This window comes from Myotis yumanensis, unplaced genomic scaffold (assembly GCF_028538775.1).
Source record: "Myotis yumanensis isolate MYYU_CA2020_CCGP unplaced genomic scaffold, mMyoYum1.0.hap1 SCAF_16, whole genome shotgun sequence".
NCBI classification, from domain to species: Eukaryota; Metazoa; Chordata; class Mammalia; order Chiroptera; family Vespertilionidae; genus Myotis; species Myotis yumanensis.
In genome coordinates, this window is record NW_027223767.1 from 11,163,257 (window position 1) to 11,177,269 (window position 14,013).

At 39.0% G+C, this 14,013-nt stretch overlaps 1 protein-coding gene across 1 annotated transcript in view; it reads left to right on the forward strand.

Annotated features, from left to right (window-relative positions):
- Positions 1-14,013, forward strand: part of STX8 (syntaxin 8) — a 236,132-nt gene that overhangs the window by 130,819 nt on the left and 91,300 nt on the right. The window contains exon 7 of the mRNA XM_070392906.1: positions 12,724-12,825. Coding sequence (XP_070249007.1) covers positions 12,724-12,825 — 102 coding nt within the window. The remainder of the gene's footprint in view (positions 1-12,723; positions 12,826-14,013) is intronic.

The following is a 14,013-nucleotide window of genomic DNA, read 5'->3' on the forward strand; positions in this document are numbered from 1 at the left end:
GACTCATCTTGTATATTCCTGCCCCCGTGCCTAGAATTAGCCATTTCTTCACTGGAGATTGGTGTTAGAAACCAAGATCTGGGTGCTACGTGTGCTCATTGTGATTAGGGTGTTGCGTTTTTATTCTTTCTCAGTTGACAAAGCACAGAAATATGTAGATGTTTACTAACCTGTATATACACATATTGATATGTAGCCATCTTTATTTACTAGGTGTACCAATTAATAATGCGGATTTTTTTTCAACAGATGGAGTTACACAATATGTTGATATATATGCGATTTGATATGTATGCTATTTTGTTGTATTGACAGCAAGCTTCAAAACTTCATATGTCAAATTTGCTGAAGGTTTTAACATCATAGATATTTTTACGCTTAAAAATGTCGAATTTCGTGCCAAAAAATAGAGCATTTGCGGGAAGTTTTAATTCATTACTTTATTTTGAAGAAAAAGTTATCGTATACTTCGGGAAGCTTATGGTGAACATGCTCCTCTCAAGATACTTGTGAACGCTGGTTTAAATGCTTTAAAAGAGATGATTTCAATGTGAAGGACAAAGAACATCCAGGTCAACCAAAAAAGTTTGAAGACCAACAGTTACAAGCATTATTGGATGAAGATGCGTGTCAAACTCAAAAACAACTTTCAGAAAGATTAAATGTTGCTCAGCAATTTCTGATCGTTTACAAGCAATGGGAAAGATCTTAAAGGAAGGAAAATGGGTGCCACATCAACTGAACAAAAGATAAATGGAAAACTGAAAAGTCATCAGTAAATGTTGCTTCAATGGCACAAAAGAAAGTCTTTTGTGCATCGAATTGTGACTGGCGATGAAAAGTGGATTTATTTTGAGAATCCCAAATGCACAAAATCATGGGTGATCCAGGTCAACCATCAACATCGACTGCAAAGCCAAATCGCTTCAGAAAGAAGACAATGCTCTGCGTTTGGTGGGATCAGGAAGGTGTGGTGTATTATGAGCTTCTAAAACCAGGTGAAACCGTTAATACTGATCGCTATCGACAACAAATAATCAATTTGAACCACACTTTGATCATGAAACGACCAGAAGACATGGCAAAGTAATTTTGCTTCATGATAATGCACCATCACACACTTCAAAACCAGTTAAAGACACGTTAAAAGATCTTGCCTGGGAAGTATTAACCCACCTGCCGTATTCACCAGACCTTGCTCCTTCAGATTACTACTTGTTCTGATCGATGGCACACACACTTTCTGAGCAGCACTTCAAAACATACGAAGAAGTGGAAAATTTGGTCTCTGAATAGTTTGCCTCAAAACAAAAAAGTTCTATTGGGACGGTATCCACAAGTTACCTGAAATATGGGGGAAATGTGTAGCTAGCGATGGACATTACTTTGACTAAAGCACTTTTGATGTTTCTCTTGAAATTATCGTGTTTTCTTTGTTTACAAAATCCGCCATTATTAACCGGTACACCTGGTATATTAAGATAAACATGAGTTTATACCAATGTCTCTAATTCATTACCATATCGGTTATTCTAGCCTCATCCCCTTGCTTATCTTTAAATTCTCACTCCAGCAGTGAGAATTTGGCTCCCACCATCCATCTTCTATTTCCTTAATGACCAGTTTCAATATACATGCTAAGCAGTATCTGAATTAACTCATACCCTGTAGAAAACTACTGTATCACCTAGAGTACCCTGTTGGTTATGTGCAGTTCCTTTTGCCTTTAGTCTTACAGATTCCACTCATTTCCATAGTGACTTAAGTCATCATCTTTCCACCCCTTCAGTGTTGTTTTATACGTTTGTAGAGCGATGCTCTTATCACAGTCCACATTCTTTCCTGGAATCCGTAGGCTCATAAATGATTTTTTAAAAATTTGCACTCATAGGGTTCACTCTTTGTGCTGTAACATTCTATTGGATTTGACAAGTGCATAATGTCACATATCTACCATTACGATATCATACACAATATTTTTACTGTCCTAAAAATCCCCTGTGCTTCATTTATTTATCCCTTTCCCCTTCCTTCCAAACTCCTGGCAACCACTGATTATTTTATTCTTTCCATAGTTTAGCCTTTTCCACAATGTTATATAATTGGATTCGTGCAGGATGTAACCTTTTTATGCATGCAGGGTGCTAGAAAACACATGTTGATCATCTATAAATCATTTCAGTCGGAGCTGAGCATGTTATCGCCAGGATTCCAGTCTTCTAGATAATGGGAAGGAGATTTTTGTTGTTACCTTATTTAGCAAGACTTCTGAGATGACTTACATTTTTTTTTTTTTAAATATGTTTTATTGATTTTTTGCAGAGAGGAAGGGAGAGGGATAGAGAGTTAGAAACATCGATGCGAGAGAAACATCAATCAGCTGCCTCCTGCACATCCCCCACTGGGGATGTGCCCGCAACCAAGGTACATGCCCTTGACTGGAATCGAACCTGGAACCCTTCAGTCCACAGGCCGACGCTCTATCCACTGAGCCAAACCGGTCAGGGCGACTTACATTTTTTTTAAGTAAAAGTTTTGCTGAGGGGCTAGGAGAACTGGTGAGCCCTTTATTTGTTGTACCTATCACAGGGTTGTAATGCCCGAATTAAGATAATGTGTGTTTGCTTTTAGCATCGAGTCTTCTAATTAGGGCTCATGGTGTCTTCTCTGAGCTCTGGGTCTGTTTGTTTCTTTTAATGACTGTTTTGAAATTTTGTTTTTTCCTACTGATGATAATATTTAAAAATTAATATTCTGGATCATCGGGATGACCCCTGTATTGTGTCTTGCCACGCATTCTTACCCACGTTTGTATTTGTGTGTGTAATTGTCTTGGATCCCAGTGGTTCTTGGCTGATGAGAAAAAAAAGATATACTTAATCCGTAACCATGTATTTGCCTCCAAGAGAAGGCCAGGGCTGTCACTGTGCACTGTGTGAAGGATGTCTCCACAGCTGGAATAAAGAATACCAGGACAGAGAACTTAGATGCACATGTGCATTGCCCAGGGACACAGACAATAGGGTGGCGAAGGACTGGGGCGGGAACCGGGTGGAGGGGGGCCAGAGGGGGCATCTGTAATACTCTCAACAATAAAGATTTTAAAGAAAAGAACAGCAGAGCAGACCCAAGGACCTGTATCTTAGTATCATAGTCATGTTTTAAGCAGCCATTTAGTATTCACAAAACAAGCTTTATCTGTTAAGAATAAGTTATTGTTGTTAGAATTTTAGTTTTGTAGTTCTTATTTTTAATATGAATATTTATTCTTAGAAGTATGGAATCAAGAGCTGTAAGCATAAAGAACAGATATTTCTTATTTAATTAAATAACTTAAATGGAATAACAACACTGAGGGGGGTGGAAGGACTTTTTTAACTTTAACTATAACTAAGCATATGCAACTCAAGATTGGAAAACAGTGGCCTAGCACATAGCAAGTGTTTAGTAAATATTAGTAGTTGTTATGGTTTATATAATGTGAGCTTTCTGTGATACACTAGTCCAGTCTGGCCGCTTCCCTTCCCCGCACGTGGCATGCATTCACTTCTGCAGCTCAGGCAGATGATCCCCTCCTTCCCCTCACCTCCCACTCCCGAAGCAGCTGGGAGCACAGCCCACACCGAGTGCCCAGTTGCCAGGCCAGGGGACGTGGTATATTCCTCACCCTTTTCCCTGCAGTGCTGCCTCTGTGACAGCATGCTCTTCTGGGGTTTTCCCTCCTTCTTTGCTTCTATTTTTATTCCTCTTGTTTTTTACTCCTCTTGTTCTTTACATACCAGTGCTCTCTGAGATTCTGCCTTTACCCATACCTCTCTTTGTTTATTATATCTTTTTTAATTTTTAATTTTAAATTAACACACAGCATAATTGACTTTGTGTGTATCTATATATCTCTATATCTATATCTATATCTATATCTATATCTATATCTATATCTATTCGTACTGTGAATTTTAACACATATGTAAGTTTGTGTAACTGCTGCTACAAACAGGACACAAAACAGTTCCATCACTCCAGAAACTTCCCTGTGCTATTCCTCTGTGGTCATACCCTGCCTCATTCCTAACTTTGGTGGTTACCAGCTGATCTGAATTCCATCAATGCAGTTTTGTCATTTGGAGAATATCATATAAATTAAATCATCTATATGAGCTTCTTTAGTATTCTATTAAAATTTTTATTGTATTTTTACTATATCTTTTTATTTATTGATTGATTGAGAGAGAGAGAGAGAGAGAGAAACATCGATTTGTTCCTCTTATTTATGTATTCATTGGTTGCTTCCTGTATGTGCCCTGACCCGAGATGGAGTCTGCAACCTTGGGGTATTGGGACATCACACCAACCAACTGAGCTACCCAGCCAGGGCCTTTTCTATATCTCTTTGTAGAGATTATGTTAGTGGTTATTAGGGATGACAATATATAGATATAGATATAGATATACACACACACATATATTTACATTTTATAGTTAAGTTAGAATCAATATTTTACCACTTCACTGGGTTGTAGAAACTTGCCACCATATAGGCTCCTTTACCCCACTTTTATGCTGTGATCGTCTTGTTATGTATCACACTATGTGTATTGAAAACCAGACATTATAGGTCTTGCTTTCAACTGTCAAACAAATATTAAAGAAGTCAGTTGGACAACACTGTATTATATTTACCCAGATACTTCCCGTTTATGTTGCTCTTCCTTTATTATTTCTGATGTTCCAGATTTCCTACTGGTATGATTTCCCTTCTGTCTGAAAAACTTCCTTTAGCAGTTTTTTGTTGTTGTTTGTTTGTTTGTTTGTTTGAAGGGTTTTAGGATTTTGGGTTTTTCGTTTGTTTTTTGGTCTGCTGACAACAAATTTTCTTAGTACTTAGTTATCTGACAGTGTTTCTTCTGCCTTCATTCCTAAAGGATATTTTCACTGGATATAGAATCCTGTATTGGCAGTTCTTTCAGTTGAACTTTAAAAATATACACTTCCTTTTTCTTTCCACCCTCTGTTCACCTGTAAGTAATGTATCTTTACTTGTAAGTAATGTGTCAATTTTTTTCTGTGGTTGCTTTCAATATTTTTTCCTTTGTCTTTAGTGTTCAGCAATTTGGATATGATGTGTCTGGGCATGGATTTCTTTGTGTTTATCTTGTTTGGGGTTTTCTGAGCTTCTTGAATGCGTGGATTTATGTTTTTGCCAAATTTAAGAAAATTTCAGCCATTGTTTCTTCAAATATTTTTGCTGCCCCATACTCTTTTGCTCTTTCTGGGGCTCTGATGATATATTTGACTTTTTGTGGTTGCCCCCAGCTCTCTGAGGCGATGGTAATTCTCCTCACCCCACTCTATTTGCTGATGCTCTAAGAACTTAACTGTCACACACTGTACAGTTTTGCTTCAGTTAGTGCTCCTGTTTCCATGACCTCGTGTCCTGTATTGACCAGTCGATGGGTGCTTTCTGAGTCTGTGCGCAGTTAGGCCTTCCTCTTACTGATGGCACCCACCGCAGTGTGACGAGATTTTGAGTCCGTAGGTTATAGCCTTGGTCCCTCAAACTCTTTTATTCCATTGTCTTCTGGTATTTAGTGTTTCACAGGAACCATCTGATGCAAGTTAATTAATTTTCTTTAATTCTTTAATTTTCTTAATTTCAGAAGCTGGGAAGCTTCTCTCCCTTTGTCTACCATGTAAATGCTTCAGCATTTTTTTCTTTTATTCTGAAATTCAGAAATATCAAGAAATATTTCTAGACCTTTTTAAAATTAATGTCCAGAATTTGGTGAGTTTTTTCATAATAAAACACTTTTTTTTTTTCAGCTCAAAGGAAATTATTTATTTGGTTATTGTTTCTACCTCAGTTTTCCTAGATCTTTATATCTGTTTCTCTTTTTTTTCCCCCCTCCCATATTTTGTCCTCTCTAACTTTTTCTGTGAGTTCCAGGAGACAGTTCAAATTTGGTTTCTAAATCTCTTATTTAGATTACAATCTGTTTAATTGCCCTGGTTGTGGTATTTAATTTGACAATTCTGTTTCTATCTGGATGTAGTGTTTCTGGTCATCTTAATTCCCTCATGTTGGCTCTCTGTTCTGGTTGCATTGATTTAGTGTCCTCTTGAGTGTTGTTTGTAAAAAAAGAAACCAGTTTCTCAAGGTTTCTCATATCTGGAAGGAAATGTATTTTCTAGGGCAGCAGGGGCACGGGACCGGGAGAGGACGTTCCCGTGACTGCTCCACAGGTGCTCCCCGTTGGGAGCTCTTCATTTACACCTGTGGGCTGTTTGCTCGTCTTCACACACAGAGGTCAGCGTCTGTTGTTAGAACTTGGGGAGGTGCCATCTTGGTGTAGGTCCAGATGAAGAAAGAACGAGAGGCCTTGGCTGGTAGTGAAGAGGAAGCAGGAAAGGAGCCTGTGCCTTCTGCCTCGCCCGGCCTACCTGCTCCTGCTTCAGGCGCTCGAGCAGGTGTGGCCAAGGGGGTTCCTCTTCGGCCCCCAAAGCCTGAGCGTGTCCCAGAGGCTCTGCTTGGGGTGCTGGAGTTTCCTGCCAACTGCCCCTACGGGTGCCAGAGGTGAGTTAGTGCTTCTCCTGCTGAGTCACGCACTGGTCTTTCTGTTCCTGCTTTCTGTAATGTATTTGACACTTTTCCCTAGTGTTAGGTATTATTAGAGGTCATTTCCCCTCCCCCCCTTTTAAAGCTTCCATTGTAGGAAATAGAGGGAGTTAAACTAATTCCTGTAAGAAGAGGTCTTTATTCACTGTTTGTTTTTTAATATTTGCCTTCAAGTGGTATTAGCAATATGAGCGAAAGGCCAAATAACAATGACTTTGCAACCGCCAGCATCCATTCTGATACAAAAGGCACCATAATTATCTGAAAATGTGCAGCACACTTTCTGCCTTTACGTGGAATTTATTGAGACCGTAATTGGGAGAAAAAACATGAAATATAATTGGAATCAGATATTTTGGTACCATATAATATTTGTTACTGCTTTAGGTCCTGTTAATTTTGCATCATCCTTTACATTGTCCATTTTTTTCCCTTCTATGTTGGCATGGCACCTGGTGTCTCAAATTAACAAATATAGGCTCCTTCTGGAAGCCAATGCAAATGCTTACAGGAAACCAAGTATCAGTTTCTCTGGGGATTGTGCTGTCAGGAATCTGAAAGTCCGCTGGTTGTTTCTCAACCTGTATGCCGAAACCTGTGTGTAATTTGCTCGGAATAGACCCTGGTTGGGGGAATTCCCACCTGAGAAGCCTGTGGGCTGCAGCATGGGAATTCCCCCAGCCTCCCTGCCCTGGGAAATCTTCTGAGGTCAGGATAACTGACAAGAGGAGCAGTTCTAGCAAACCAACCAGCAGTGGCAGTATAAACCCTTCAGAAGCTGGCCTGGCAGTGTGCGTCCAAGCCCATGCAGCCATCATAATCACACTTGGTTAACTTCAGGAAATGATACAAGAGAAGGAAAATGATAATAGAGGAAAGAATTCATTGACTCATTATGTAGAAATAGAGAAGCATTCTAAGTATTTCACACTTTGAATGAATGTTTATTTAATGGATAACCATTAGAAATGATAACTGAAAGAGGTATAGCAGCATGAAAAAGTACAAATGATATGTTTATGGGGGCAAAAGACTTACATATTGCAAATATAGGAAACAGAGGGCGTTCAACTAATATCCGCAAGAAAAATTCTTTGTTCACTGTTTGTGTTTATAAACAATATGTGTTTATGGAAAATCTTAGAAGGGAACACATAAAGGTAGTTACCAGGGCATTTGGATAATATTTTACTTTTCTCCCCTCTCCTTTATAAACTTCAATTAAGTAACTTTCATAACTTAAAAATAGAGGGTTTTTTAAAAAAGAAATAAAAACAGAAAACAACAAACTAGTAATCAGAAGAGGTAGTAACTCCTCAGTGTTTATTACTGATTTTTGCTGAGCTAATCTGCTACAAAAAGTTTATTGACCTCTAAGTTATGAATACTTACAGATTTTAAAAATCAATCTATAAACACAGTGAATATATAACAGCCGACATACTTAGCATCAGACAAGGATTATTCTGTGCTTGACTTTCTCGTCGTGACAGAGGTTGATTAAGCCTGAGTGTTGTGTCACATATTGCAGCATTGAGTGTGTCATGAAATTCTGACCATAATTGGTAGCGTGAGAACAATGTACCAAGCACCTATCGGAAGCACAGGTGTTACTGTGGAATATCCTGATAGGACATGAGGAATGGATCATAAAAATATCCACTTGGATGTGTGCTATTAAAATAAACTCAGCTGTGTTCTTTGTGGACTAGACAAAGTTGAACCCGTGTATCCAGGTCTTTGCATACATTTCAGGATGAATACCGTGCCCAAAGCATCAAGGTGTCACCAATCTACAAATCCCTTCCTCCGAGGATCTGCTAAAGTTTGGAGCTAAGTGTCTTTAGACTAGAAGAGATATATGAGGGGAACTGTCTTGTGGGAGAACACTGGACTTGGGTTGTTCTAGCAATAACTAAAGTAGACGTTGAAGGTAGGCAGATTTTCAGCTCAATACACAGAACCTTACAACAACTAGTCACCCTCCAGCTCAGCCATAGAGCTAATTTTCTTTTTTTTTTTTTTTAAATATATTTTATTGATTTTTTACAGAGAGGAAGGGAGAGATACAGAGAGTCAGAAACATCGATGAGAGAGAAACATCGACCAGCTGCCTCCTGCACATCCCCCACTGGGGATGTGCCCGCAACCCAGGTACATGCCCTTGACCGGAATCGAACCCGGGACCCTTCAGTCCGCAGGCCGACGCTCTATCCACTGAGCCAAACCGGTTTCGGCTAGAGCTAATTTTCTCATGAGTTTCCATGTTACCAGCCACTGGGAATGTTCAGCAAGAAATTAACCACCCCACTGCCAGGCTATCTTAAAAGGCAGGGAGCAATGAGATGATCCCATGACCTCTTGCCGCTCTAAAATTTTGTTATAATCATTTGCTGTGTCTTTCCAGCATCCATGTATGTACCCCTGTCTGCCTTCCTTCCTTCCGGAAAAAACCTTAGGAATATCATAATATTGTAAACTTTTATTTTTTCTGATTTATATTTTTAATTGATGTATAATTTATATACAACAAAATGCACAGATATTTAGTGTTCAGTTCTATGTGTTTTGACAACTGTATACATTTGTGTGACTATTTAGAACATTTCTATCATCTGGAAAATTTCTCATGTCCCTTTTAAGTCAATCCCTCTACCCCCAGAGGCAACTACCTCCTGATTTCTATCCAATGGATTAGGTCTAACTTTCTACTTTGTATACATAGAATCACTAAGTACATATTGATTTTCTTTTCTTATTTTAGCCAACAAAATGAGTTTGAGATTTATACAGTTGTTGTATTTATAAATAGTTCTTTGTTTTCATTGCTGAGTAGTATTCCATTATACAGACAAATCCCAATTTGCTTATTCATTCTTTACACTGATGGATATTGGCATTGTTTCTAGGTGTTTTTTTTTTGGTTTGTTTTATATAATAAGACTGCTATGTATATTTTTGTGCAGGTCTTTTTAAATTTTTGTTTGGCAATATTTAGGAGTGCAATTTCTGGGTCAGTGTCTGGTTAACTTGATTAAACTGACAAACACTCCTATGATTACCTTTGTGCCAAATCTCCCCCAATAATTAGCACTGAAGTTTTAATTTTAGCACCCTGATAGGTATGCAGTAGTACTTGCCGTGGTTTGAATGTGCAGCTCCCTAATGACTAATGACGCTGAGCTCCTCTTCGTGTGTGTATTGGCCATTTGCACATCTCCTTTTACAAACATCTGTTCAGATCTTCTGCCTATTTTAAAATTAGGTTTTTTTGGTGTCTTCACTGTTAATATGTAGGAGTTCTTTATGTATTCTAGATACAAATACTTAGATATATGGCCCATAAGTATTTACCAGCCTGTGGTTTGTTTATTAATTTTCTTAATGGCATCCTTGGATGAGCAGAAAAAAAATTTTTTATGAAGTCCAGTTGACCAGTTTTTTGGTCTTTTGTGAATAGCCTTTTTATGTTCTGTCCAAGAATTTTTGCCCACCCTAGTTCATGAATGTTTTCTATTTTTTCTTCTAGAAGATTTACAATTCTAGCTTTTACAGTTAGATCTATGAACCATCTCAAGTCAATTTTTTTTTTTTTGTATAGTAGGAAGAAAAGGTCATGATTATTTTCATTTCCCCATACAGATATCCAGTTGTCACAACATCACTTGTTGAAAAGACCTTTCTTTCCCTAGTTGACTGATTTTGTGATTGACAATTTTGTTGAGAATTAATGGAACGCATCTGTAGGTGTGTGTGCATGTGTGCATGTGCGCACATGCACACACACACCCACAAGGTCTATCTCTGGATTCTGTTTTGTTCCATTGATCAATTTGTCTATACATATTCCAATACCACAGTATCTTGATTATTATATATTTATAACAAATCTTGAATTTTTTCTTTAAGATTATTTTGGCAATTCTAAATCACTTGAATTCCATGCACATCTTAAATTGGCTTGCCAATTTCATTTTTAAAGCCTGCTAGAATTTTGATTGGAATTGCACTAAATCTATAAATCAATTGAGGAGAATATACAGATAATTTAAAATATTGAGTCTTTCAATCCATGAACATGGTATAGCTCTCCATCTATTTAGGTCTTTGATTTCTCCCACAATGTTTTAGTTTTCAGCATAGAGGTCTTGCATACTTTTTGTTAGATTTAGTTCTAGTATTTGATGTAGTTTTGGGTGCTATTTTAAATGATACTGTTTTTCACTTTCATTTTTCAGTTGCTTGTCACTATTATATAGAAATATACTACTCTTTACAATTGATTTTGTATCTGTGGACTTGTTATATTAACTTATTATAGTGGTTTTATGATAGATTTCATAGAATACCCTATGTACACAGTCATGTTAGGTATACATATTTACATCTTCCTTTTAAATCTTTTTGCCTTTTTTCCCCCCTCATTAAACAGTGTAGGACCTCTGATAAAATATTCACCAAAGGTTGTCAGAGCAGATGTCTTTGCCTATTCCTGACCTTAGAGAAAGTGTTCAGTGTTCACCATTAGGGGTGATGTTACCTCTAAGTTTTTCATAGCTGTCCTTCATCGGGTTGAAGCAGCTCCCTTTCATTCCTGTTTTGTTGAGATTTTGTGTTATGAATGAACACTGAATTTTGTCTAATTCTTTTTATACATTTATTGATATGATCATATGATTATCTCCTTTAGTCCGATCATTGATTTTTACACCTTTCTTCTTTTCTAATATATGTGTTTAAAGCGATAAAGTTCCCTCCTCAGCACTGCTTTAGTTGCATTTCACAAACTTTTATTTTGGATTGTCATTATCATTCAGTTCAAAACATTTTCTATGTTCTTTTGTGATTTGATTCTTATCCCATGGATTATTTACAGGCAGTTTCCTTATTATTCAGGCATCAGGGATTTTCCCATTTTTGTCATATGTTTTCTTTCATGATGATGAAAATCCTTTTTATATCTGATCATACTCCTTGGCTTGAATCTGTCTGGTCTAATATTAATAAAACCATGCCAGCTTTCTCACGCAAACACTTTCTATGCTTTATATTTAAAGTGAGTTTCTTGTGAAAGCACATAATTGTGTTGTCTTTTTAAAAAAACCTTGCCTGCCTGACATTCTTTGTCGTTTCATTGAGCAGTTTGTTCATTTATATTTAACTGACCACTAATATAGTTGGGTTTAAGTCTGCCATCTAGGTATTTATATTCTTTTTGCCCTGTCTACTCACCTAGAAATAATCCAGATATATCCTTCTTGGTTTATAGATAAAAAGATAGATCGAAATATTTTTACATAATTAGGATCATACTATATATATATATATATATATATATATATATATATATGCTATCTTAAATGTGAAGTGCTTAATTTCACTCTTAAAAGATGAGTGTTAAAAATAAAAAGACAAACCACATAAAGGATTCTTTATGAGAGAGTAATTACCAAAAAATCCATCTAACATTTCATAAAATACTGACGCTTTGGTGATTTTATAAAGCTGTAAGTTACTACATATCTTACTTTTTAGCAGCTTAATAGGGCTCTGCTGTGAGTGATGAAGGATAGCACCTTCGGTTTCTTTTCCTCTCCCCCAGCGCATCCTGGTTTCCAGTGGTAATTGCACCTCCTTTCTGTAATCTAACCCTCGCATCTGTTTCTTCTCTGCTCAGTATTCAGATGGATGCCATTCTCACCATCCTCTGTGCCAGGGTCTCTGGCTTCTCCATTCTCCGTGACTAGATTTCACCATCAAGCAGTTCTCTAAGAAGGACCCCAGTTGTCCCTGAAGTCTCCTGCCCTGTCACCTTGAGCAGGTGAATGACAACTTGGCTGCATACACTCTGGGGTCATGCTTCCTTCCCCCCGAACTTGTGACGTGTCTCCTCTGTTTATTGTGTTAAACCAGGTTGTTCTTTACCACTCCAGTGCCCCCCTCTTTTTTAAAAATCAAAATGGCAGTTTTCAAAGAACACACATGAGTTTTTGCCTCTTCACTGGCTGCACTGGGAGAATTGCTCCTGGGAAGGCCCACGCAGCTCTGCTGCGTTGACGTGACCAGGGTATTTTGGAGTATTAACCGCGCATCTTTGTTTTCCTCTGTAGAGATCATCGATGACCTCGCCAACCTGGTGGAGAACACAGACGAGAGGCTCCGCACTGAGACCCGGCGTGTGACTCTGGTGGACAGAAAGTCAGCGTCCTGTGGTGAGCGAGGGTGCAGTCAGGGTGCCGCCTCGCCCGCGTGCAGTCGCCTCTGCTTTGGCTTTCCCACGCTTGTCTAATTACTGCAGGTTTGGCTGCGCTTCTAAAACGGCAGCCCCATCGGATGAGGCACAAACTGCTAATGGGATAACCCAGGTCTTGCTCAACTGAAATGAGTTGTTATGAGTTCAGGGGAAGTAAAATGCATTGATTTTTTTTAATTTAAAAGAAGGAACCTTTCTGTGTGCTTGTAGAGAATAATCGTTTGGGAAGCTGTGTGACAGCGTGCGGATTGGTGGTGGTGGAGCTCTGGGTTTTCAAGGCCATCTCGTTCACTGCTGTGCCTTGTTGTAATGGAATCAAAGCTTAGTTGTTGAAGGTAGAACTCCTGAGCAGACACAGCCCAGGTTCTGAAGCTCAAGTGAGTTCGAATCCTGTATTTGGTGATGTCATCTTCGGCAATCATTTTACTTCTTAATACCTTGTAAGTAAAATGGGGGTTCACATGCCAAGATGAGGGTCACTCGGAGTGATTTCAAGGCTGATTAAGTGGGTGCAGGTCAGGGTTCAAGGGCGTTCGCTATGTAATGAACGCCAAGCAGTTCTGATGCAGGTACTTGCTGTTCTTCGAGGTTCTGATGCAGATTTCATGCGGTTTACGTTACACGCAGCCTGCCTCCCGTGCCTTGTCAGACAGAGGTCGGTGCTTATACGCGGTGGGGACAGTGGGGCAGTCACAGTGATTGTCGCTGGTGCTCCATCCCGCAAAGGTGCACCAAGTGTATCGAGCTGATGCTTTTATTGTAAATGGAAATACAGCATGGCAAGCAACTATTGATTCGGGGACATGCTTAGCCTAACTTGTAGCCCTTTCAACACGAAAAATATAATGGATCCCTCTGATCTACCTCGTTTTAGAACAGAGACCTCTGTGCAAGGGTCACCTGAGACCTCACCTTGAGAAGCATGGCCGTCCGCCCCGTGTTACTTACTGGTTAAGCGGAAGTCTAGCACAGGCTAAGGCAGAACCAGGCAGCTAGCGACCCAGAACCTCAGGAGAAGGGAAACTGAGGGGCCGACCTGCTTCCCTCTTCTCACCTGTCCTGCTCCCCCCACCCCCAGTTCTCATCCATCAGACGCCAACCCACTCTGTGCTTCTGTTCCTGAGGCATGAGCTTCCTTCTTCCTGCC